Below are 24,066 nucleotides of genomic sequence, written 5' to 3'. Positions count from 1 at the left end.
GCCTTTAAACCCCTCCAGGGATGGGGACTCCACCACCTTCCTGAGCAGCCTCTGCTGAGAACCCTTTTGTCTTTTGTTCTTGAAGTGTGGGAATGGGTGAAACTAAACTTCAAGGCTTTACAGTGGGGGAAGTGTTTGACTTTGCTGTGGTGTTTTATTAAGCAACAAAGAGAATTAATGCTTCAAGTTGCACCAAAGGAGTTTTAGGTTGGGTATTAGGGAAAGTTTGTTTATCAAATGAGTGGTGAAGCCCTGGCCGAGGCTGCCCAGGGCAGTGGTCGAGTCTCCATCCCCGGAGGGGCTCAAAATCATGTAGATGTGGCACATGGGGACGTGGTTTAGTGGGCACGGTGGGGATGGGCTGATGGTTGGGCTGGAGGAGCTTAGAGGGCTTTTCCAATTTTAGCGTTTCTATAGTTAAAAACACTTTCTAGTAGTTGTTATAAGATCTTTTGCTTCCCCAATGCCTTTTGTAAGGAATCTAGATCATTCTTGGGCCAAAGGCTTCCGTGGTATGAACTCCTGCATCACCACTATCTCGGAAGCTTTTGTGGACAGAGTAGAGAGTGAGCCAGAGTCGCAGCCGTGCGATGCGGGTTAGCTGAGCAGGTCAGCCTCTCTGACAGGGATACGCTCTGGGCATTTTACCTTTGCACTGCTGAGGTCACCGCTACAATTTCACAGTAGAATATAAGGTTGAAGAAATAGAGGGACAGATTGTGTTTCAGTTACATACAGAAAAGTCACAAATTCACTCTGCTAGAGGGTATTATTGACAATAGAGAAGCTGGAAGAGTATAAGAAGTGTGACCACCAGGGTGAGGGAGAGGATTCTGCCCCTCTGCTCCACTCTTGGGAGACCTCACCTGGAGTCCAGTTCTGGAGTCCTCAGCACAGGAAGGACATGGAGCTGTTGGAGCGAGTCCAGAGGAGACCACAGAGATAATGCGAGGGCTGGAGCCCCTCTGCTGTGAGGACAGGCTGAGAGAGTTGGGGTTGTTCAGCCCAGAGAAGAGAAGGCTCTGAGGCACCTTAGAGCAGCTTCCAGTGCTGAAAGGAGCTCCAGGAAAGCTGAGGAGGAGCTTCTTATGGTAGTCTGGAATGATAGGATGAAGGAGAATATTTTTCAGCTGAAAGAGGGGAGATTGAGATGAAATTTTGGAAGAAATATTTTGCTGTTCAGGTGGTAAGCCCCTGGCCCAGGTTGCCCAGAGCAGTGGGGGCTGCCCCATCCCTGGAGGGGTTCCAGGCCAGGTTGGATGGGGCTTGGAGCCCCTGATCCAGTGGGAGGCAGGGGGTGGAACTGGGTGGGCTTTGAGATCCCTCCCAATCTGAATTGTTCTATCATTCTATGATTCTGTCATTCTATCCTATACTTATCTTTTCTCCATTCTCTTTCTGGTTTTGTTTTTAAAGCCTGAGCCCCAACAGTGGTCTTTCTCATTGCACCGAGCATGTGGTGACTAAAGCAGAGCTTTTCTGCTTGATAACATTGTGCTCACACTCATCTGCAGAAATGCTGAATGGCATCTCAGTGGCCGGGAGGTCACTGCTGGGTTGTGGCATGATGTGGCATTGCTGGAGCACATGGTGCTGCTGAACTTGAGGGTTGCGTGGTGTTGAGGGTAAGAATGGTGCTTAGCACCGCTGATTAGTTTTGGCTTTGAGAAATGAGGTCTCTTTCCCACTCTGAATGCTTTAACAGGCTTACGCAATTCTGCGAGAGACTCTATAATGAGACTTAATGGCTAATTGCGCTCTGTTAATAAAATTGGAGAAGTCATCAGCCACTGGGAAGGGACTGGTGCTTCGTATCCGCAATCATACACAGCCTAATGTCGCCTGAGCACCAAGGTGGGAGTTCACTAATTTCCATCATTAATTTGTATTGATTTGTTGATCATTCATTGATGCGCATTCAAATAACTCGCAGAAATGCTGATTGCGAACTTAACTCCGAAGGCAGGTTGTGTGTTCAACGCCACATCAATTCTGAGCTATTAGCGTGACTTCCCAAGGAAATGGGATCATGGGGAGGTGGTTTCCGTTTTGGCTGGCCTCATTGTCAATCCAAGTCTCATTTAATATCAAAAGGGTTGGGCTAGTTTGAAGCACACTTGATGGAGGAGCGTCAAAGACTGTTCAGCTGCTAGGTCTCCTGGAACTAATTCCATTTGGAATGGTTGGATGCAAAGGAGTATCCAAACAGTACTTCTTCTAGGAGGAAAACTGCAGCATGAGCTCATCTCCTAGTAGGCATCAATGAATCACAAAGATGAGAAGGCAGGGTTTGACTGATAGGGAGATGTTATAAATTCCCCAGTGCCTGCAGCGCATCAGTGACAACTTGGATGCGGATTTGAGCAACCTGATCCGGTGGGAGTTGTCCCTGTCCATAGTAGGGGGTTGGAACTGGATGGGCTTTCAGGTTGCTTCCAACCCAAACCATTCTATGATTCTGTGAACTTGGCCCATGCAGAGCCTCTCCCTGGAGGATGAGCCACTGCAAACTGAGCTGTTTTAAACATCTCCCTAATTCCTGGTAGCTCTTCCAGGCAGGCTGGGTGGTGGGTTTGACAGTCGTGTACAACTGTCAGTCGTGTGTGGGCAGTTGGTGCAGAAAATCATCCAAGCGTCAAACAGCATTTGAGGACTTTTGTCCCTTCCACTGTAAGTGCTCCTCTGCAGGTTCTTCTGTGCAGCACCGCCTGTGAAGGGAAGGAAGATGCTCTCTTGCTTCTCTTTGTCAGGGAGAGCAAGGATAGGATGAAGGGGGGGCAGTTTTAAGCTGAAAGAGTGGAGATTGAGATGAGATCTTAGGAAGAAATGTTTTCCTGTGAGCCCAGTTTTGGCGCCTCATTACAAGAAGGATATTGAGAGGCTGGAGCACGTCCAGGGAAGGGAACGGAGCTGGGGAAGGGGCTGGAGAACAGGGGTTATGAGGAGAGACCTCGTCATTCTCTGCAGCTCCTGGAAAGGAGGTTGAGATGAGGTGGGTGCTGGTCTTTTCTACCAACTAACAAGTCACCGGACCAGAAGAAATGGCCTCAAGTTACACCAGGGCAGGTTCGGATTGGATACTGGGAAATATTTCTTCACCAAAAGGTAAAGCCCTGGCAGAGGCTGCCCAGGGAGGTGGTGGAGTCTCCATCCCTGGAGGTGTTTAAAAGCCGGGTGTATGAGGTGCTGAGGAGTCTGGTTTAGCAGTGGACAGGGACGGTTGGGCTCAATAATCTCAGAGGTCTTTTCCAGCCAAGCAATTGTATGATTCTGTGATTCTGTGAGCTAATAGATCAATGTGTCATATTCTTGGTGCTTCTGATGTCTGAATTGGTTTATTTTGTTTATTTGTTTGGTTTTAACTGTGTTACTCTTTTTCTGCTGAAGGGAATTACACAAGCTTTGGTTGTGCCTGGAATATATAAAATCTGGTGTAATACGTTCCTGGCTTTATGTAACAGAACATCTCCCAGTCATTCAGCAGCAACTCCTACACTCAGTGTTTCAAAACAAAGACGTGAAAACTAGGTGTGAGACATCGAAGCACAGGAAACCCCATTTTAATTCAAGGAATCATTTTTCTCCCTGAAAGGAGGTTTGTTTGCTCGATAGTCGCTGGGACAGATTGGTGCTACCGCTCAAGCAATGCAAATTGCTGTTTAAAAAGCTGTTTATTCTTGCTTAACACTATAAAGCATCATCCTTTTCATTTGCATTCATGTAAGGGTATGTATTTTAAAATGCCTTTTTAATATTAAACTGTGATTCTTTCAGTCAGCAAACTCAAATGAAACCCTTGTTGAGGGCTGTGCGGCGTTGAGGGAAACCTTCATTGCTGAGCCAGGCAAGAAAGGCGCCTTTCAGGACAGCACAATCCCCGTTGCTGGTGATTGCGTGGGTTTTGTAGCACCTACAGTTCTTCCTTCTGCATTGGGACATCCTTATGAACTGGATTTTGGTTGCTTTTGCCTGAGCTGATGGAGAAGTTCAGCGTTGCACCAGGCTTTCAGAGGAGGCGGGGGACTCTGTGAGTGTTTGAAGTGTGATTCTGGCAGTGCTTTGAGGGAAGGCTGACCCACTTTTCTGCATCTGCAATCCCTGTGGGACCAAGAGTCCAAGAGGAGGAGGAGCTCTGGGAATAGTGCTCAGGCTCTTTGGGGGCAGCATTGGGATTGGGCTCAGCTCTGGCAGAGGCTGCCCCGGGCAGTGGTGGAGTCCCCATCCCTGGTGGGATTTAAAGGACATGTAGATGTGGTGCTTGGGGACATGTCTTGGTGAACTTGGCAGTGACACGTTAACGGTTGGACTCAATGACCTTAAAGATCTTTTCCAACCTAAATAATTCTATGATTCCTTCCCTTCTGGGCTGTCTTTTATCCCACAGCTGGTGGTTCAGGCACCCAGCACCTCCCTCACAAGTACTGGTTGCTGAGTTTAAGAGTTGCCCACGGCCTATCTACAGGTGGTGGAGCACAAGTATGGTCATCCTGGTGAGGTGCCTCAGCACGCGTTCCTGAGTATCGCTCTTCCAAGTGTTTGTACTGCCAAGCTATGCTTTCTGGTGACAAACAAGGATGGCCTGGGCTTAGTTAGCTCCCGAGATGCTGGAGCTCAAAGCTTTTCCACCCCAACTCAGCTGACATGATTGTTGATCCTAAAGATGCTTATAAGTCTGCAGAGCAGATGACGATTTTGGTTCACTATGTCCTAACATTATGTGAAAGCACAGGACTGGGAAAACACATTTTAATGTTCTTATTGGATGCCAGCCTTAACCTTGTTTCGCTCGGTTGCGCTCTGTTGCTTCATCAGAAAATGCTCTATTATAGATGTGCCGTGATGTGGACCGTGGGCATGGCTGTGAGCAAGGTGTAGCGTAATAGTGGCACTATGGAATTCAAAGGTCCGGGTGTCTCTACATCTCAGAAGGAATCTCAATAGACTTTGCTTCTTTCGCTCTGTGCTTGGCTGCAAGAGATGGGAGGTGGACACTGGCTAATTCTCCACCAGCTTGATTAGCCTGGAGAAGAGAAGGCTGCAGGGAGACCTTAGAGCTGCTTCCAGTGCTGGAAGGGGCTCCAGGAAAGCTGGGGAGGGGCTCTGGATCAGGGAGGGCAGGGATGGGATGAGTGGAATGGTTTTCAGCTGCAAGAGGAGAGATTGAGATGAGATCTTGGGGAGAAATGTTCTCCTGTGAGGGTGGGGAGGCCCTGGCCCAGGGTGCCCAGAGCAGTGGTGGCTGCCCCATCCCTGGAGGGGTTCCAGGCCAGGTTGGATGGGGCTTGGAGCCCCTGATCCAGTGGGAGGTGTCCCTGCCCATGCTGCTCTTTGTCTTGAAGTGTCCTGCTGGAGGTTTCTTGGTTAAAAATACATTTCTGAAAGATTTTTTTGTGGTACTGATTAAGAATTCAGGATTTAGAAGCAATGATTTTTAATGCGTTTGATTTTCTTGTGTCTGTGTCATATTAGGTGGGGGAAAGTCAACATACTACTGTATGCTCAGAGCAGCCAAATAAGTGAGACGTGTTTACTGCTAGACTATAATACTCTTGAAATAGGTCTGGCACCATCATCTGTTTTGTGATGCCAGGAGCAACAAAGTGTTGCTTCAATTAAGCCCGCTGCTTGTAGATCGTGTCTTATTTTAGAAGACTCCTTGAGCCCACTGCCTGCAATCTGTGGGTTGCAAACTGCTCAAAGAGCGGTTCAGGGAGGAAGATGGCATGTGGGAAGGTTTCCTTTTACACTTGTCTTGAAGAATTCCCCCCCAAATCGGTGTGGTCCTGGAAAGATGCCATATTTGTTGTGTGCAAAGCGTGTTTCAACCCGGTATGTGGAGAACTAACCAAGGAATCATGAGAGTGGTGTTCTCTGAGTGTGCTGGAATAAGAGGCTGGGAAACGGACACTATCCAATTACAGAGTCCATTGTGAATCATTTGGTTGGAAAAGTCCTTTGAGATCATCAAGCCCAACCATACCGGTCCACTGCTAAACCAGATCCCTAAGAAACTCATCTTTCCCATCTTTTAAACCTTTCCAGGAATGGGGACTCCACTGCCTCCCTGGGCAGCGTCTGCCAGGGCCTGAGAACCTTATCCATGACGACATGATGTCCAATCTGAACCTGCCCTGGTCCAGCTGAAAACCATCCCCTCTCATCTTATTGCCTGGCCCTTGGGAGAAGGGAAACTTCTAGGTCTAGGAAAACAGAACTGCTGTTCAAACTTTTAATTACCAGTTTAATCGTGTCAAGGAGAAGCAAGAATTCCAAGGCAGTGAGACTCAAAGACTTTACTCGTGGCCAAGACCCAGTTTGAAAACTAAACAAACCCCTCCAAAGAAACTCGTTCTCAGAAATCCTGTCTGGAGATCCCATTCCAGAGGGGTGGATTCTCAGTGCTGATACTCCAGGCAATTCAATTTTTTCTTCCAGGGTCAAGAGAGAAACTGTTGCCATGAGTGTGCCCCACGTGCAGCTGAAATGGAGTTATCCATGTTGTCCTCCTGTTTCTTTTGGAGGAGTAACTTGGCAGCCAAAATCTGTAGAATTATGGAATGGTTTGTGTTGGAAGGGATCTCAAAGCCCATCCAGTCCCACCCCTGCCATGGACAGGGACACCTCCCACTGGATCAGGGGCTCCAAGCCCCATCCAACCTGGCCTGGAACCTCTCCAGGGATGGGGCAGCCACCACTGCTCTGGGCACCCTTTTCTTCCTAAGATCTCATCTCACTCTCCCCTCTTTGAGCTTAAAACTGTTCCCCCTCATTCTGTCCCTGCCCTCCTTGATCAAGGTCTTGTAGTCTTATCAGTGTGTGCACATTAGCTGTCCTACAGCTGCAGAAGAGCAGTCTGTCTCCTCGAATTGAATTAGATGACCTTTTGATGGGTGGAAGAAAGAGCAAGGGGTAAGTCAGGAGATAAATTCTTGCAAGAGCATAGGGGAAATTATTCTTAATTCTTTGCCTTTGCAGGGCCACATGCGCGTGACCCTGCAGTGGCAGTTGGCGTTGGCAGCCCTTTGTTCCTACGAAAACACAACAGAGATGGTATTGCAGTGAGGTCTCTCTGATGGCTCAGCTGAAGTAGAAGAAGGCAGAGTTGGACTCATAGAATGTTTTGAGTTGGAAGGGACATTTACAGGTCATCCAGTACAACCCTGCTGTAAGAGTAAGGACATTTTTAACTCAATCAGGTTGCTCGTAGGTCCATCCAACCTGACCTCAAATGTCTCCAGGGGTGGGGCCTCCACGACCTCCCTGGGCAACCTGGGTCAGGTTCTCACCACCCTAATTGTAAAGAATTCCTCATATCCAGACTGAGTGTGCCCTTCCTTAGTTTAAAACCATTCCTTCTTGTCTTGTCAGAACAGGTCTTTCTAAGAAGCCCCTCCTCAGCTTTTCTGGAGCCCCTTTCAGTACTGGAAGCTGCTCTAAGGTCTCCCCACACCCTTCTCTTCTCCAGGCTGTCCACACAGAAATAGGTACGGTGGTTGGGCTTCTACAGAAGCCTTTCAAAGCTGAGCTCTCCCACCAGGAGGAACCCGGTGGCTGTTCTAGCAGGCTGAGCTAGAACTCATTGCAGGGAAGAGACCGCAATGTCAACAGAGTTGGGTCTTCCTTGGATCATTGGGATCTTTCTTTCATCTAGGAAGAGAGCAGCTTTGCTCACCAACTTTGCTACATACTGCTAAACAAGAAGAGTAAACGTTTAGGGACAACTAAACACTGAGGAAGAATAATGAGAGAGTTGTTGAAGCACAGAATGGTTTGGATTGGAAGTTGCTTAGAGCCAATTAGAAACCAAGTTCTTGAGGTTTTAGGAATTGTTGATGAAACTCCCATTTAAAGAGCTTTTTGCAAATGATGCTCCACATTTGTGCTGCCTTAATTAACTGAATGCTGAGACAGCAGTGGTTAGAATGGAAGCCATCTGCTTTGGGGCTGCTGCCGGGCATGGAGAGCCCCAGCGCTGCAGTTCCTCCCAGATGTTATTATCTCTGGCCACACTTATTTGCCGTTGGAACGTTTCACTTTCACGCGCAGAGACTGGGTCACCAGCTTCCTGGGAAACAGTGGTGAGAGACTTGAAATCTGAACAATACCAGAACTCAGAGCAGGGAAGGGATGGTGACCCTATATTTGGAGCTGGTGGGGCCACACCTTGAATCCTGGGTTCAGTTTTGGGACCCTCAGTTCAAGAAAGGCACTGAGAGGCTGGAGTGCGTCTGAGGAAGGGACTGGAGAATGGGGGTTCTGAGGGCAGTTGAGTGTGCTGGGACTGTTCAGCCTGGAGAAGAGGAGCCTGAGGGGAGACCTCATTGCTCTCTGCAGCTCCTGGAGGTTATGGTGAGGTGGGTGCTGGGCTCTTCTCCCAAGTTTAGTAGTGGACAGGTACAGTTGGACTTGATGATCTCAAAAGTCTTTTCCAACCTAGGGATTCTATGATTCTACAATAAGGAGGAAATAGTCTTCTTTTTGCAGATGTGTTTGTGACTCTCGGAATTAAATATTCCTTTACTCATATCAGCTCTTAATTCTGCTAATTGCAAACAAAGTGACCAGGGATCTCAGTGCTGTTGCCATGATGAATGCACTGCCCTATGGCAATAATTCTCATCAGTGCTGAGTTTAGAGTAGTTTACTGCTGCTGATGTGGGATTTGTGGTGTCCCTTTCTAATTGGAGGTGAGTTTCAGTCCTCTAATATATTCATTGTCGGACTGGCTGTATTTCTTTGGGGACGGGTGGGGAATGGGAATTGTTATACATTTTTTTTAATTAAATAAACATTCAGGTTATTGATTACATTCTTCATTTCAGGTCCCATGTGAGTCAAAGGAGGTTGTAGCTATGTGGGGGTTGGTCTCTTCTCCCTTGTAGCCAGTGACAGGACAGAGGAAAACAGCCTCAAGATGCACCAGAGGAGATTTAATTTGCAAATTAGGAGGAATTTCTTTATTGAAGGGGTTGTCCTGCATTGGAAGAGGCTGCCCAGGGAGGTGGTGGAGTCACCATCTCTGGAGGGGTTTAAAAGTAGAGCAGATATTGCACGTGGGGACATGGTCTTGTGGCAGACTTAGCAGGGCTGAATCTATGGTTGGACTCAATCTTAAAGGTCTTTTCCAACCAAAACCATTCTGTGTTTCTATGATAAACGCCAAATACTTAATGCAGGAAGCTGGAGGCTGTGTGATGCCAACCTGTTCAAGTGGCTTACTGTGGTAGAGGGTGTTTGAAATCAGTTCATAGAATGATAGAATTGAAGGTACCCCAAAGCCCATCCAGTCCCACCCCTGCCATGGGCAGCGACACCTCCCACTGGATCAGGGGCTCCAAGCCCCATCCAACCTGGCCTGGAACCCCTCCAGGGATGGGACAGCCACCACTGCTCTGGGCAACCTGGGCCAGTGCAGTTCTTCTCCAGTCGTGACATTCCTGTTGCAAGCCATATCGTGCAAAGTCCTACTGAGCAAGCAGAGCTCTTCCTGGGCACATGTCGGAAAAGATTTCTTATGGTTAAACCTCTTCAATATCTTCTTTTTAATATGCCTTTTAATTTCATTTTTTAGATGGTCTTCTGGCCCTGTGTTACCTTCAGTAGCCTCAGTAGATCAGTGATAGCTTCAAGGCGAGGCCATAGTTTAGAAGGTTCCCGTGTGCTATAAATAGCAGTTCCTATGTTCCTGCAGATACATACTAGGTGTTTTCTACCCAGTTTCAGTTTATACACATGGTAACACCTATCAAGCCACAACTTCCCTGGGCAACCTGTTCCAGGGCCCCCCCACCCTCATAGTGAAGAAATTCCTCCTTATGCCTAGTCTCAATCTGCCCCTCTCCACTTTATAGCCATTGTCCCTCATCCTATCACTCCAAGCCTTTTAAGTCCCTCCCCACTGTTGGCCCTTATGTTTGGTATCACTGATATCTCTGTGACTGTAACTGTTTTCCAGAGTCCGGGAAGCCTCCTTGATTGATAGCGTTAGCATAAGAAGGCACCGAGCTAATTAAATCACTCTGCCACTGCTGTCACGAGTTGACCTGATTCTGACACTACTGGGCTTATCAGCAGAGCATCTCCTGAGCGAAGGGAACCGCAACGTCGTCGTTTCTAGGAACAGATAGATTTGGGGTTTCCTTCCCTTACAACGCATTACGCTCGTGTTTATTTTTCCTCCTGCTGTGCCAGCATTAAAAACTTATGAACTGTGGCATATGGTGTGTGTCTGTCCGTATCTGTTTGTGGAATGGTGAATGTGCTCTGGTTTGTGATGAGAAAAAAGTCGTGATAACCCTTTGGATGTGAACATGGGCTGAGAGCCTTGTCTCCTTTAAGGACTTCTTTCTTATTTAAAGTGATTTGGAATATTGAAGCGTTCACTGTTGCATCTCCTGACAGGTGTACTGTGCTCTCCTGCTGATCACAGTGAGCTGCTGGAGGCTCTCTGAATCTCTCCAGGACCATGTTGAGTGCTGGTGAAGCACAAGAACAAGCTCTTTCAAAGGTTTTGTGCAAGTATCTTTGTTGTGCTCGCTCTGGTCCTTGCAAGAGCACTGGAATAGGTTGACAGAGAAGTCATGGCTGGAGCACCTCCCGTATGAGGACAGGATGAGAGAGTTGAGGTTGTTCAGCCTGGAGAAGGCTCCGAGGAGACCTCAGAGCAGCTTCCAGTGCTGAAAGGGGCTCCGGGAAAGCTGGGGAGGGGCTTTTATCCCAGCATGCAGGAACAGGATGAGGGGGAATGGTTTTCAGCTGAAAGAGGAGAGATTGTGATGAGATCTTAGGAAGAAATGTTTTCCCATGGGAGTGGGGAGGCCCTGGCCCAGGGTGCCCAGAGCAGTGGGGGCTGCCCCATCCCTGGAGGGGTTCCAGGCCAGGTTGGATGGGGTTTGGAGCCCCTGATCTAGTGGGAGGTGTCCCTGCCCATGGCAGGGGGTGGAACTGGATGGGTTTAAGGTCCCTTTCAACCCAAATGTTTCTGTGATTTTATGAAGTCCAGATGTGTAGATCTGGGATGAATCCATATATAACAAAAGGTGGAGGTGGCCGGGAGCATGTAGCAAAACAGGAAGGGAAAGCCTTCACCTTCCAGCTGTCACTGAAAGGCTGAGAAATCGAAGATGCTTTTTGTTGAGGTTCACCTCTTGTCAAAAAAATCATTTATCCTTTGATCTGTTTTTAATTTGACGCTCTCATAATGTCACATGTAAACAAGTATCTCGTGCCCTAGAAACTACTGAGGTTGACTTGGACATCATGAATAAATAATAGGTTTTTCACAGAATCATGGAATGGTTTGGGTTGGAGGGGACCTCCAAGCCCATCCAGTCCCACCCCTGCCATGGGCAGGGACACCTCCCACTGGATCAGGGGCTCCAAGCCCCATCCAACCTGGCCTGGAACCCCTCCAGGGATGGGGCAGCCCCCACTGCTCTGGGCAACCTGGGCCAGGGCCTCCCCACCTGAACAGCAAAACATTTCTTCCTAAGATCTCATCTCAACCTCCCCTTCTTGAGCTTAAAACCATTCCTCCTAGCCCTGTCCCTGCCCTCCCTGATCAAGAGCCCCTCCCCAGCTTTCCTGGAGCCCCTTTCAGTGCTAGAAGCTGCTCTAAGGTGTCCTTGGAGTCTTCTCCAGGCTGAACAACCCCAACTCTCTCAGCCTGTCCTCCTATGAGAGGTGCGTCAGCCCTCGGATCATCTTCATGATCATTTTCTGCATCTTCTGTTTGGAGCAGTTGGGAAGCAGTGCAATCACAGTCACGTAGACAGAGAGCCTTTTCAGCAAGGGCTGAGGTGATAACTTATTAATAAGATTACAGCAGTTGAGCTTTTTTAGCAAATCACTAATTACAGTAAATACTGTGATTAATATTAAAGAGCATTACCAGCATTAAACAGAAAGGCAGGCTGGAGAACTCTGGTTGTCCAAGGTCTCTTTTTGGCACAACAGCTGCACAAATGTACTCTAAGTTGTGAAGCATCTCCTTTCTGAGTACCATACTGACACCCACTTGTTTATTTGTATTGAATAATTTGTTTATTTCTGTTGAATGCTGAGTTTAGTTTTGGGCCCCTCAGTACAAGGAGGACATTGAGGGACTGGAGTGTGTCCACAGAAGGGGAAGGAGCTGGAGAACAAGGATTATGAGGAGCAGCTGAGGGCCCTGGGGCTGTTTAGCCTGGAGAAGAGGAGGCTGAGGGGAGACCTCATCGCTCTCTGCAGCTCCTGAAAGGAGGTTGTGGTGAGGTGGGTGCTGGGCTCTTCGTCTCTTCTCCTAAGTAACAAGTGATAGGATGATAAGAAATGGTCTCAAATCGCACCACAGGAGGTTTAGATTGGATATTAGGGAAATAGTTTTTTTGCAGACAGAGTGGTGAAGCCCTGGCAGAGGCTGCCCAGGGCAGTGGGGGAGTTCCCATCGCTGGAGGAGTTCAAAACCGTATAGACGTTATGCTTCAGGTTCATAGTCACAGTGGGGTTGGGCTGATGGTTGGATTGGATGACCTTAGAGGTCTTCTCCAACCTTAATGGCTCAATGATTCTGTGATTTGCTGCTTCAGAGTGACAGGCTCAGTTTGAAAACCCCTTGTTTTCTGCTTACTCCTGTACCACTTTAGAAAACAAATGTTATTGTGCATGTTTCTCTTCAAAGCTGAATAGCATTCAGCCCAAGAGCTGGTTTCTCCTTTGTCTCTTTTTGTCAAGTGTGTCTAGATACCTGCCTACATATTCAATTTTGGACATTTCTGGTTTTGCCCTCACAGAATATTTATGGCAATTTTTCCCCGGGTCTGTACTGTCTGGGGAACCTGTTACAAGTTTAAAGCAAATTGCTTTTGTGGGCGTGGAGGGGTGTGCAAGGGACAGGGAAGGGAAATAGATGAAAATGGCTGGAAGAGAGCAGCCGATAAAGGGGCCGTACCTAACTTCAGTGTGTAATGAGATACGGTGAAAGGGCAGGCTGGCCCCATTTTTCACCTGATAGAAGAAATCTCATAGAATTGTGAAGGCTGGAAAGGAACTCATCCAGTCCAACCAACAGCCCAACCCCACCGTGCTGACTAAACCACATCCCAGACTGCCACATCTACACACAATTTGAACACCTTCAGGGATGGAGACTCCACCCCTGCCCTGGGCAGCCTCTGCCAGGGCTTCACTGCTCTGTCAGGAAAGACATTTTTCCAAATATCCAATCTAACCTTCCCTGGTGCAATTTGAGACCATTTCCTCTTGTCCCATCACTTGTTGCTTGGGAGCAGAGCCCAGCACCCACCTCACCACAACCTCCTTTCTGGGACCTGCAGAGAGGGATGAGGTCTCCCCTCAGCCTCCTTTTCTCCAGGCTAAACAGCCTCAGATCCTTCAGCTGCTCCTCACAATCCTTGTTTTCCAGCCCCTTCTCCAGCTTCATTCCCTTCTCCGGATGTGCTTCAGCCCTTCAATGTTGTTCTTGGAGTGAGGGGGCCCAAAACTGAACCCGGGATTTGAGATGCCTCACCAGCATCGATTCTAGGGGCAGAATGCCTTCCCTGCTCCTGCTGGCCACACCATGGCTGATCCAAGCCAGGAACCTTTTGGCCTTCTTGGCCATCTGAGTGTGTGGTGCCACACAATTTCTTTCCATCACAATCCAGGCAAGATTTTTCTTTGCTTTGATGTTATGGCTTTTCCTTCTGACCCAACGCTTGCTCTCCTCGCGTTGTGTGCGCGCGTTGGCTCAAACATCGCATTGGTAGATTCTCCCTTGCAATATTTACTGTGGATAAACACAAGACAAATTCTTCTAAAATGACACAAACAAAATAAATGGCAAGGATATAGTGCTTGAATGTCTCGTCTGGTATTAAATCCTTGGGGGCACATTTCAGAAGTGGCTGTTAATGAATATTCCTGCAGTAGAGAGGGAGGTGACATTTCATAATTATGCGATGGTTTCCAAACCATAAGGCTTTAAACATAAAGAAATAAGAATATTTTCTATTTTCCGTTATTCCTTTGATCTTCTCTTAAAGCAATGTATTCTTTTCCCATAATAATACCCGGGGGGGTGTTTTTTCTTTTCTATATTGCTTTCCCAAACCCTAATGGATGTGGAGCAGTGGCTGAGACACTAAAACGAAGGACACTTCAAATGTAATTTGAAGTTGTATGAATATAATATGAGCGAAAATGTAATATTAATGTTATATGGATTTAAAAAGCAGCAGGATGTTGGCATAATGTTGCTGACTCTTCTAATTTTATCAGAAGGCTCATGATCTGTGCTGAACCTTCTTTTACCTTTCTGCTCCGTGGATCTGCTTTAGCATTTCAGTATGGAACCTTGTTTTACCTTTGTGCTGTGCGGCTCTGCTTTAGCATTGAAGTGTTTTATTATTTAAGAATCATAGAATCGTGGAGTGCCAAACTTCCCTCGGCAACCTGGGCCGGGGACTCCCCGCTCTCGCAGGAAAACATTTCTTCCTAATGTCTGACCTCAGTACAAAGAGTGTTGGTGTTGCTGATGTCTCTGCTGATCCGGTGGTGATCCAGACCTGCATTGCCTTGTACTGTTAGACCTGTAAGCACACCAGTAACACATGGAACATCCAGGTTGGATGAGGCTTTGAACAGCCTTATCCAGCGGGAGTTGTCCTTGCCCATGATAGGGCGTTGGAACTGGATTGGCTTTGAGGTCCCTTCCAACCCAAACCATTGCATGATGATCAGTTCTATGATCAGTTCTATCAGTTCTATGATCAGTTCTTCTGCCTGCATTGGTGCTCTGCCGAGAGGCTCCACCGAGGACAGAATTCTTGCTGCCAAAGAGGTTAACCTAGGCCAAGCATGGCTGAAAATCATCTAAATATAGTAGACTGGGATGGAGGGAGTGATGCAAGTTAGCTGGGGATATCAGGCATAGTCATTAAAGCCTACAGTAATTATTCTCATCCTGTTCATTTAGTTGCCCTGGCACTGTCTTGTTCAGGGTCTTTTGCTTGAGTCACGTTTTCTTCAGCCTCTGGAGAGCGAGGGTCGGAAATGTGAATTCTGATCAGCCTTGTACCAAATCCAGGCATTCTGTAATAGTTGATACCACGACAGGCTGCGTCAACTGAGAGCTGTGTGCGGGTTGGACCAGGGATGGCACGGGTGATGGGCGGTGCCAGAGCGATGCCTCGGGAATCCCATGTGCACTCGGTGTAGGTTTTAGCTGAGCAATTGCAAGTTGATCAAATAATCTTTTGAGTGGACTGAGGGGGAGGTGATGTGCACCCTGAGCTCTGAAATTGGAGCTATGGTCATGGGGAGAGGGTACAGCTGTTGCAAGGGACTTGGGGAGAAGGCACGGATCTTATCCCAGCAGCATTTGGGAGGCTCTTGTCTACGGGAAACGGAGCTCAGAGCTTGATGGGTTTGAGATCTGTTGGGTTCAGCTCTAGTTGCTCTGCTTGCTGGTTGGGATTGAAGACTCCAGGCAGGACTTCCAAAAGCCCAGGCTAAAATGCTTTGCTGTGAGGGTGGGGAGGCCCTGGCCCAGGGTGCCCAGAGCAGTGGTGGCTGCCCCATCCCTGGAGGGGTTCCAGGCCAGGTTGGATGGGGCTTGGAGCCCCTGATCCAGTGGGAGGTGTCCCTGCCCATGGCAGGGGGTGGAACTGGGTGGGTTTTGAGGTCCCTTCCAACCCAAACAATTCCATGATCCTCTCGCTGATTGGGAGCAGCGCAGTGATCCGTAGAGAAGGTGAAATCGTGGCTTACTAAATCAGAATTACGTTTTATCTCATCTGTTGTTTAGTTTGTGTTCCTTTATGTAACAGTAGGACTTCAACTCAACTTTCTTACCCTCCCAGTCGTCTCTCTGTGAACGTGAATAGCGGTGAATTTCATGGTTCAGAAATAAAACGAGAGAGCTAGAAATGTGCTTTGGAGACTTGCTGCAACAGAGCTGTAATTTGTAGCTGCCTTATTAGCAACAACAGTGCAGTTTTCCTACACATACAACGTGTAGAACAGCTCAAGTTCCTGTCATTCAGGTTGCAAATACAAGAAAATTAAAGTAAAGGTTCTGTTTGAACTCAACCTCAGGTCCAAAGCCTGCTCCCTCTGGCAGGAACAGGATTTTGGTGCTGGCCTTGAATAGAAGCAGCATCAGCCCTCCTGTTTCTCCTGCTTAATTTTAGTGGTTTAATTAAGCTTTCTGATTTGCATAATGAGGGTGATAATACATTTAGGAAGATATATAATAAAAAACCGCCAACGAACAATAATGCTGAGTTCATTTGGAAATTGAAACAAAAATAACTGGAATGTAAATGAGTTTGGGAAGGTTTCGGTCGGGGATTGCTGGGTATTAATAAATTGCGTGGCAATTTCTTCTGATGCTGAGTGTGTGTGTGCTAAGTAAGAAAGGGAGTGGTCCCCATGGTGAAAACACTCAGCTCCAGTTCTCCCAGCTAAGGGGATACAGTGTTCCCAGGCTGCTGTGGTGGAAATGGGTCTGAACAAACACCAGGGCATGGACCAGTGGTGTTTATCATTTTCATCAGCAATACAGTGAGATCGAGTGCACCCGTAGCAAGTTTGCAGGTGACACCTTTCCTGGAGGTGTTTAAGGGACGGGTGGATGAAGTGCTGAGGGTCATGGGTTAGGGAGCTTTAGGAATGGTTGGACTCGATGACCCAGTGAGTCCCTTCCAACCTGGTGATTCTATGATTCTATGACATGTTAGAAGGCCAGGATGGCACCCAGAGGTACTTGGATAAGCTGGAGAAGTGAGGCTGTGTGAATCTCATGAGGTTCAACAAGGCCAAGCGCAAGGTCATGCGCTTGGGTCAGGGCAATCCATGGCTTCAGTACAGGCTGGGGGATGATGTGATCAAGAGTAGCCCTGCTGAGAAGGACTTGGGTTACTGGCAGAGGAAAAAACTGGTCATGAGCCAACAATGAGCTCTTGCAGCTCAGAAGGTCAAACATATCCCAGGCTGCATCAAAAGAATTGTGACCAACAGGGCGAGGGAGGTATTTTTACCACTCAACTCTGCTCTGGTGAGACATCACCTGAGCCCTGCATTCAGTTCTGAAGTCCTCAACACAGGAAGGGCATTGAGCTGTTGAACGAGTCCAGAGGAGCCCACAGAGATGATGTGAGGTCTGGAGCACCTCTGTTATGAGGACAGGCTCGGAGAGTTGGGGTTGTTCAGCCTGGAGAAGAGAAGGCTGCAGGGAGACCTTAGGGCAGCTTCCAGTGCTGAAAGGGGCTCCAGGAAAGCTGGGGAGGGACTCTGGATCAGAGAGGGCAGGGATGGGATGAGAGGGAACAGTTTTCAGCTGCAAGAGGGGAGAGGGAGATGAGATCTTAGGAAGAAATATTTTGCTGTGAGGGTGGGGAGGCCCTGGCCCAGGGTGCCCAGAGCAGTGGTGGCTGCCCCATCCCTGGAGGGGTTCCAGGCCAGGTTGGATGGGGCTTGGAGCCCCTGATCCGGTGGGAGGTGTCCCTGCCCATGGCAGGGGGTGGGACTGGCTGGGCTTTAAGGTTCCTTCCAACCCAAAGCATTCCATGATTCTATGTTGATGCTCACCTGGTTTCTGTCTCTGGGTCTTGCAGCTCCCCCCACGGTGCGGATCGTGCACTCAGGCCTGGCGTGCAACATTGAGGAGGAGCGCTACTCAGAGAGGGTCTACACCATCCGCGAGGGCGAGACGCTGGAGCTGACCTGCCTGGTCACCGGCCATCCTCGGCCACAGGTGAGCCCCCACCGTGCCCGGTGACAGCCTAGGGCTGATCACCGCACCTTTCCTTTGCCCACGCTGGCTCTCAGTAGATTGGTTTCACCTTCTGCTAAGGACTAGACTGGTGCAGAGAGGTCAAGATTAATGTGACAGGATCTGAGGGAGGGGATTTGTTCAGGCTTTTAGTTTGATATTGGGGTGTTGCAGAAGAAACATCAACAGCGGAAGGTTTTATGGCTTTTTTGAGTGTCTGGCTAGGAACGTGATATTAAACTCAACAATTCTGTGTTGTACTTTAACACGGAGTCCTGATATGAGTGTTTGGGATCCGTGGAGGTTGGTGGATGGAAAGGAAAAACAAATACGAGGACAAGGACAACTGAAAGTGGATAGTGTGGATCAGAGTGAAGAGCTGGAAAATGGGCACCTGAAAGCTCGGGGGAATCTCGCTGTTCACTTGGACCTTGGCTGTCATCAGAACCAATGTTGCAGCCCTCCAGAAAACGCAAGTTAAACAGAAAGAATCTACTTTTTCGCAGACCTAACTCTGTTTTATAGCACCACATTCACAGCCAGAGAGTCTCGATGCTACAGCTGTGTCACCATCACCACTCCCCTTAGCCCAGAACACCCTGTTCACAGGTTATTTTACTTGAGAACCTTCAAGGTCTGTGTAAATGCGATGCTTTTCCATTGCCGTCTTTTCCTTTGATCTTTGAACCAAGTCTGCTCTCTGTTCCTTCTTCTAGCACTGCCCCTCTGCCTTCTGCTCTGTCCCCTCATCTTGCTCTGCTGTTGAAAAGCTGAGTACTGAGAGCCGAAGGTGAATCTGTCACCTTCAGAGGGTGTTGGTTGACAGTGACTGACCATGAGCCAGCAGTGGCCAAGAAGGCCAATGGCATCTTGGCCTGGATCAGAAACATGAGGCCAGCAGGAGCAGGGAAGAAATTCTCACCCTGGACTCTGCACTGGTGAATCCACACCTCGAATCCCAGGTTCGGTTTTGGCCCCTCACTCCAAGAAGGACATTGAGGGGCTGGAGCGCGTCCAGAGAAGGGAACGGAGCTGGAGAAGGGGCTGGAGGACAAGGGTTATGAGGGAGCTGCAGTTGTATGGCCTGGAGAAGAGACCTCATCACTGTCTACAACTGCCTGAAAGGAGGTTGTGGTGAGGTGGGTGCTAAGTGACAGGGGACAGGATGAGAGGGAATGGCCTCAAGTTGCACCAGAGCAGGTTCAGATGGGACATCAGGAAAAATGTCATCACAGAAAGGGTTCTCAGGCCCTGGCAGAGGCTGCGCAGGGAGGGGATGGAGTCTCCAACCCTGGAAGAGTTTAAAAGATGGGAGGAGGAGTTTCTCAGGGATCTGGTTTAGTAGGGAATAGGTACAATTTGTCTTGATGATTTCAAAGATCTTTTCCAACCAAGCGATTCTATGATAACCACGTTCCCAGAGCACGTGTTTGTATGAGATTTTGAACACACGAATGCCTCTCAGGGATTTTCCTTGCAAGGTGGTGAATTAAACACCTTCTTCTTGCAGTGGGACAGGATGGATGGGAGCTGTGAGGTGCAGTGAGGCAGGGTGGGAGGCTGGGGAGTCACTGGAGACCTCCCATCTGCAGATGAATGATGTCCCTCCAGGAAGGAGAGATGTCTTGATTGGCTGCTGTTTATTCCATAGCTGCTCCCAATTTAATGAGAAGAAATAAAAAAGAAGTTCAAGTTTTACCTGTTTATAGGTTTTCTTTGCCAGCCAGCACCTTGGTTGGCTCTCACGCTGGCTCTCGTGTTGCAGCTCTCCAAGACTCACAATATATTTTGCAGATTAATTACCTGGGAGCTGGGGGGGAGAGTTTTGGTGGCCTCAGATGGGTGATTCTACAGCAAAATGCAGGAGGCTTGGCAGGGCTGTGTTTGAACATTACCTTTTTATCACCTTCCCATTAAATTTCCATTCAATTTTAGTGCTCTGGAAAGTCAAAAGGGCTCCAGAAAAGCTGGAAGGGGCTCTTGCTCAGGGAGTGCAGGGACAGGATGAGCGGAAAGGCTTTCAACTGAAAGAGGGGAAATTGAGGTGAGATCTTAGGGAGAAATGTTTTGCTGTGAGGGTGGGGAGGCCCTGGCCCAGGGTGCCCAGAGCAGTGGGGGCTGCCCCATCCCTGGAGGGGTTCCAGGCCAGGTTGGATGGGGCTTGGAGCCCCTGATCCAGTGGGAGGTGTCCCTGCCTGTGGCAGGGGGAGGAACTGGATGGGCTTTGAGGTCCTTTCCAACCCAAACCATTCCATGATTCTATTCTCCTTGCAAGGTGGTAGCTGTGAAAATACATTTTTAGTTTTCTTTCTTCTTGCAAGTGGCTTCCATCCACATTTTGTGGTAATTACCAGTTTTTTAAGTACTTCAATTTTTTTCCCATTTTTGCACAGAAGGTGATCATATTTAGTTTGCAAATTGTATGGAAATTTTTTCCCAAAATGATATTTTATCAGACGCTAGGAAGGAAATCTGTAAAATCAGTAATTATGTATCTTTTCTAGGAACGCTCTTCAGCTCGCACGTGTTTCTCAAACTTTTTCAGTTATTGACAGGCATAGAAGCTCTTTTTGTTTTCAACGCTGTAAGAAGTAAGCAACTCCGCACTAAGCTTTTATAAAGTCTCCATTGGTGCTCACCGTTTCCCCAAGTGTCATCAGTGGGCAGAAAACACGAGTTAACTGAGGAGAAAATGAAGTGGTAGAGGAGTGCTGCGTGTAGTTGATGAGAAGATCCATTTTGCATCCTTCCTTCCAAGAACTGTAGAATAATTAAGGTTGGAAAAGACCTCAAAGTTCATCAGGTCCAACCACCAGCCAACCCACACTGTGCCGACTAAACCATGTTCCAAAGTTCCATGTCTACATGCTTCTTGAATCCCTCCAGAGTGGGAGACTCCATCACCTCCCTGGGCAGCCTCTCCTGGGGCTTCACCGCTCTGTTGGTAAAGAAATATTTCCCTATATCCCATCTAAACCTCTCCTGGTGCAGTTGAAGCTATTTCCTCTCATCCTGTTCCTTGTTACTTGAGAGGGGAGACTGACACAGTATGTGGAATATCTCAAAGTGGAATAATTTGATTTAAGCTGAAGTACAGTTAAGTTTCATCTAAGCAGTTGTGGTTGTTGAAAGTTAGACAGAATGTCCCTCTGATAGCATCTTTTCTTTAAAACAGTATTTACAGACACTCTTCTTTCTTTAAAAATGATAACATATTATGTTCAGTGTGATCTGTGCTGAACAGATGTGTCTTCTTCTATAATCACCTTGGTTTGGAGTTTTTGTTCTATCGGAGCAGGTAAGGTCAAGAAGAGACCTGCAGCCACCTCCAAATTAGCAAGAGTTTTGACTGTTGCAAAGTTACATAGCATTAAAATTAGAGCCTTGAAAGTAATAGAATATGCATCAGATTTCTGGGAAAATTTATCCACATGCATGTCAGGGGAAAATGTATTCTCTAACAGCTCTTGTCTCGTTGCACGTGATTGATGGAGATCGCTCCCACATTTGACAGGCTGAGAGAGTTGGGGTTGTTCAGCCTGGAGAAGAGAAAGCTCTGAGGACAACTTAGAGCAGCTTCCAGTGTTGAAAGGGGCTACAAGAAAGCTGAGGAGGGGCTGTTCACAAAGGCTGTGGGGATAGGACTGGGGGCAATGGGTGTAAACTGGAGAGGGGCATAGTTAGACTAGACAGAAGGAGGAATTTATTCATGCTGAAGGTGGGGAGGCCCTGGCCCAGGCTGCCCAGAGCAGTGGTGGCTGCCCCATCCCTGGAGGTGTTCAAGGCCAGGTTGGATGGTGCTTGGAGCCCCTGATCCAGTGGGAGGTGTCCCTGCGCGTGGCAGGTGGGTTGGAACTGGATGATCTTGAAGGTCCCTTCCAACCCAAACTCTTCTATGATTCTATGTTGCCCAGGCCTGACGAAGGGTTCTTGCTTTCTAAAACTGCAAAACTAATCTTAGAGCGTTTGATTTGCCAGCATTTTCAGCATTAAAACCGGCACCCACCTCACTACTGGGGTACAAAGAGAGAGGATAAAAAGGCTCTCTCGGAAGGTTTCAGATGTGTCCTTCTCCTTCATTTTGCAAAGTGGCTCCTCAGTACCCAAGTTTTGTATGTGGGACACTTTTACACCCAAGGATGCCTTTGTGTGCACGTTAATGCCTGCAAGTGAGTGCTTGTAGATCCAAAAGCTTCTCCTGGGGAAGAGGACTGGGCTGGAAGCGCTAGAGACAGGCCACCTTTCTGAGTGAGAGTGCCTTCAGCTTGCCTTCTGGAAGCCCCTTCTTCTTGTGTGGGTTGGAGTTTGGTGTTACTTTACATCGGGTACGAGGGGCCGTAGCGGGAGGATTGAAGCAATGGAGAATGGGTTCCAACTAGGTGGGACCCATATTTTCTTGTTCCTTCACGGATTGGAAAAGGCAAAGAGAAGGTGCTTCTTGTGGGGTTCTTCTCCTCAGGGTGTGCTTCTTGCTTTGAAGCCAGAGCTGGTGGGGCTGGTGTGGGTGTACATGCTATGCTCCATGATCTGAGGCTGCCGGTGTCAGTGTCTGCTGCCGGTGGAAGCCTGGGAGGAGGAATGAAAGTTTTCTTCCCTTTCATGTCAGTGCTCCTGCATGATTTACCAAAGCGCACGTTTATGCCTTTTTGTCTTTCCAGGCATTGCTTTTAAGTCTTCGATCAATGGATGCGGCTCTCAAAGAGGTTGATGACTTGCGTGTGCCTCTTTGTGATCAGCTCCGAGTCTTGTTGAAATGACGCTGCTCTAGAGGGGCCTCTCTTTGAAAAGCTGTCCTCAGCTTTACTGCCTTCCCACCGCGTGCTGCAAAATTGCCCCTAAAAGAAGTTACAGGCAGGTGGAACTAGGGATTCTCCGGTACCCAGAGCGGTGGGCTGCGCTTTCAAACTGGAAACTGCTTTGAAACTTGGTTAGTAGGGTTTTTTTGATGTCTAATCAATATCGGTGAGGCCTTTGTGGAGCATAATGTAAAACTACGTTAATTATTGTACCTGGATTAGGGCAGTCCCGAGCACAAGTACAGGCTGTGGGGAGAATGGATTGAGAGCAGCCCTGAGGAGAAGGACTTGGGGTGCTCGGGGGTGAGAAGCTCGACATGAGGCAGCAGTTTGCGCTCTGAGCTCAGAAACCAACTGTGTCCTGGGCTGCATCCAAAGACCAGTGGGGAGGGAGGGGATTCTGCCCCTCGGATCTGCTCTGGTGAGACCCCACCTGGAGTCCTGCATCATGGACTCCAACATGAGAGGGAGATGGAACTGTTGGAACAGATCCAAGGAGACCACAAAGATGATCTGTGGGCTGGAGCACCTCTGCCATGACAGGCTGAGAGGGTTGGGGTTGTTCAGCCTGGAGAAGAGAAGGCTCTGGGGAGACTTTAGAGCAGCTTCCAGTGCTGAAAGGGGCTCCAGGAAAGCTGGGGAGGGGCTCTGGATCAGGGAGGGCAGGGATAGAGAGGGAAGGGTTTCAAGCTGAAAGAGGAGAGATGGAGATGAGATCTTAGGGAGAAATGTTTTGCTGTGAGGGTGGGGAGGCCCTGGCCCAGGGTGCCCAGAGCAGTGGGGGCTGCCCCATCCCTGGAGGGGTTCCAGGCCAGGTTGGATGGGGCTTGGAGCCCCTGATCCAGTGGGAGGTGTCCCTGCCCATGGCAGGGGATGGGACTGGATGGGCTTTGAGATCCCTTCCAACCTAAACCATTCCATAGTTCTGTGACTATAGGGAAAGAGAACAACAAACACTTTTACGGTGTAGCTTCCCCCTCGTTACACAGAAAGCTCTGAGCACCCCAACACATTGTTTCACGGCTGCTTTCTGTCTGCGCAGTGATTGTGTTGTGTTCGATGTATCGGTGCTATTCATAATTTGCAGCATTCTTATACACAGCCCTCATCACTTCATCTATTAAATGTGCCATTAGTTACCATAGAAACTAATTTTCCTTGATTAAGTTTTTCAAATGCCACATCCCTGCTCAGGTGAGGTTAACGGTGGGTGGGCAAATGCAACCTTTTTTTCCTTAATTACTGCTTTCAGGGTTTTGCCCAGAGGTTGGTTTGGATTTTTGTACAAAATTCTGCAGAGCCCTTCTGGGTTGAGAGCACAGGGCGGTTCTTGCTCTGTTCGCCGCTGGCAGAGCTGAGCCCACGGTCTGTGTGGGGCTCTGTGGGCTGGTGATGGGTCCCGCAGGGTGAGGACTTCAGTTTGGGGCCCCTCAGTACAAGACAGACATTGAGGGGCTGGAGCCCAGGGCCTGTGGAAGTGGGACTTGGGTTGTTTGATCTGAAGAAGAGGAGGCTGAG

At 48.4% G+C, this 24,066-nt stretch overlaps 1 protein-coding gene across 2 annotated transcripts in view; it reads left to right on the top strand.

The window, feature by feature from the left end:
* Positions 1–24,066, top strand: part of MDGA2 (MAM domain containing glycosylphosphatidylinositol anchor 2) — a 359,555-nt gene that overhangs the window by 112,162 nt on the left and 223,327 nt on the right. For both annotated transcript variants that reach the window (XR_008450022.1, XM_054067864.1), the window contains exon 2: positions 17,595–17,734. Coding sequence is in view for 1 of the 2 variants with exons in the window: in XM_054067864.1 (XP_053923839.1) it covers positions 17,595–17,734 (140 nt within the window). In the remaining variant the exon portion in view is untranslated. The remainder of the gene's footprint in view (positions 1–17,594; positions 17,735–24,066) is intronic.

Source organism: Cuculus canorus, chromosome 5 (genome assembly GCF_017976375.1).
Source record: "Cuculus canorus isolate bCucCan1 chromosome 5, bCucCan1.pri, whole genome shotgun sequence".
Taxonomy (NCBI): domain Eukaryota; kingdom Metazoa; phylum Chordata; class Aves; order Cuculiformes; family Cuculidae; genus Cuculus; species Cuculus canorus.
Note: the sequence above shows the minus strand (reverse complement) of the source record. Positions and strands in the feature narration are given on the sequence as shown.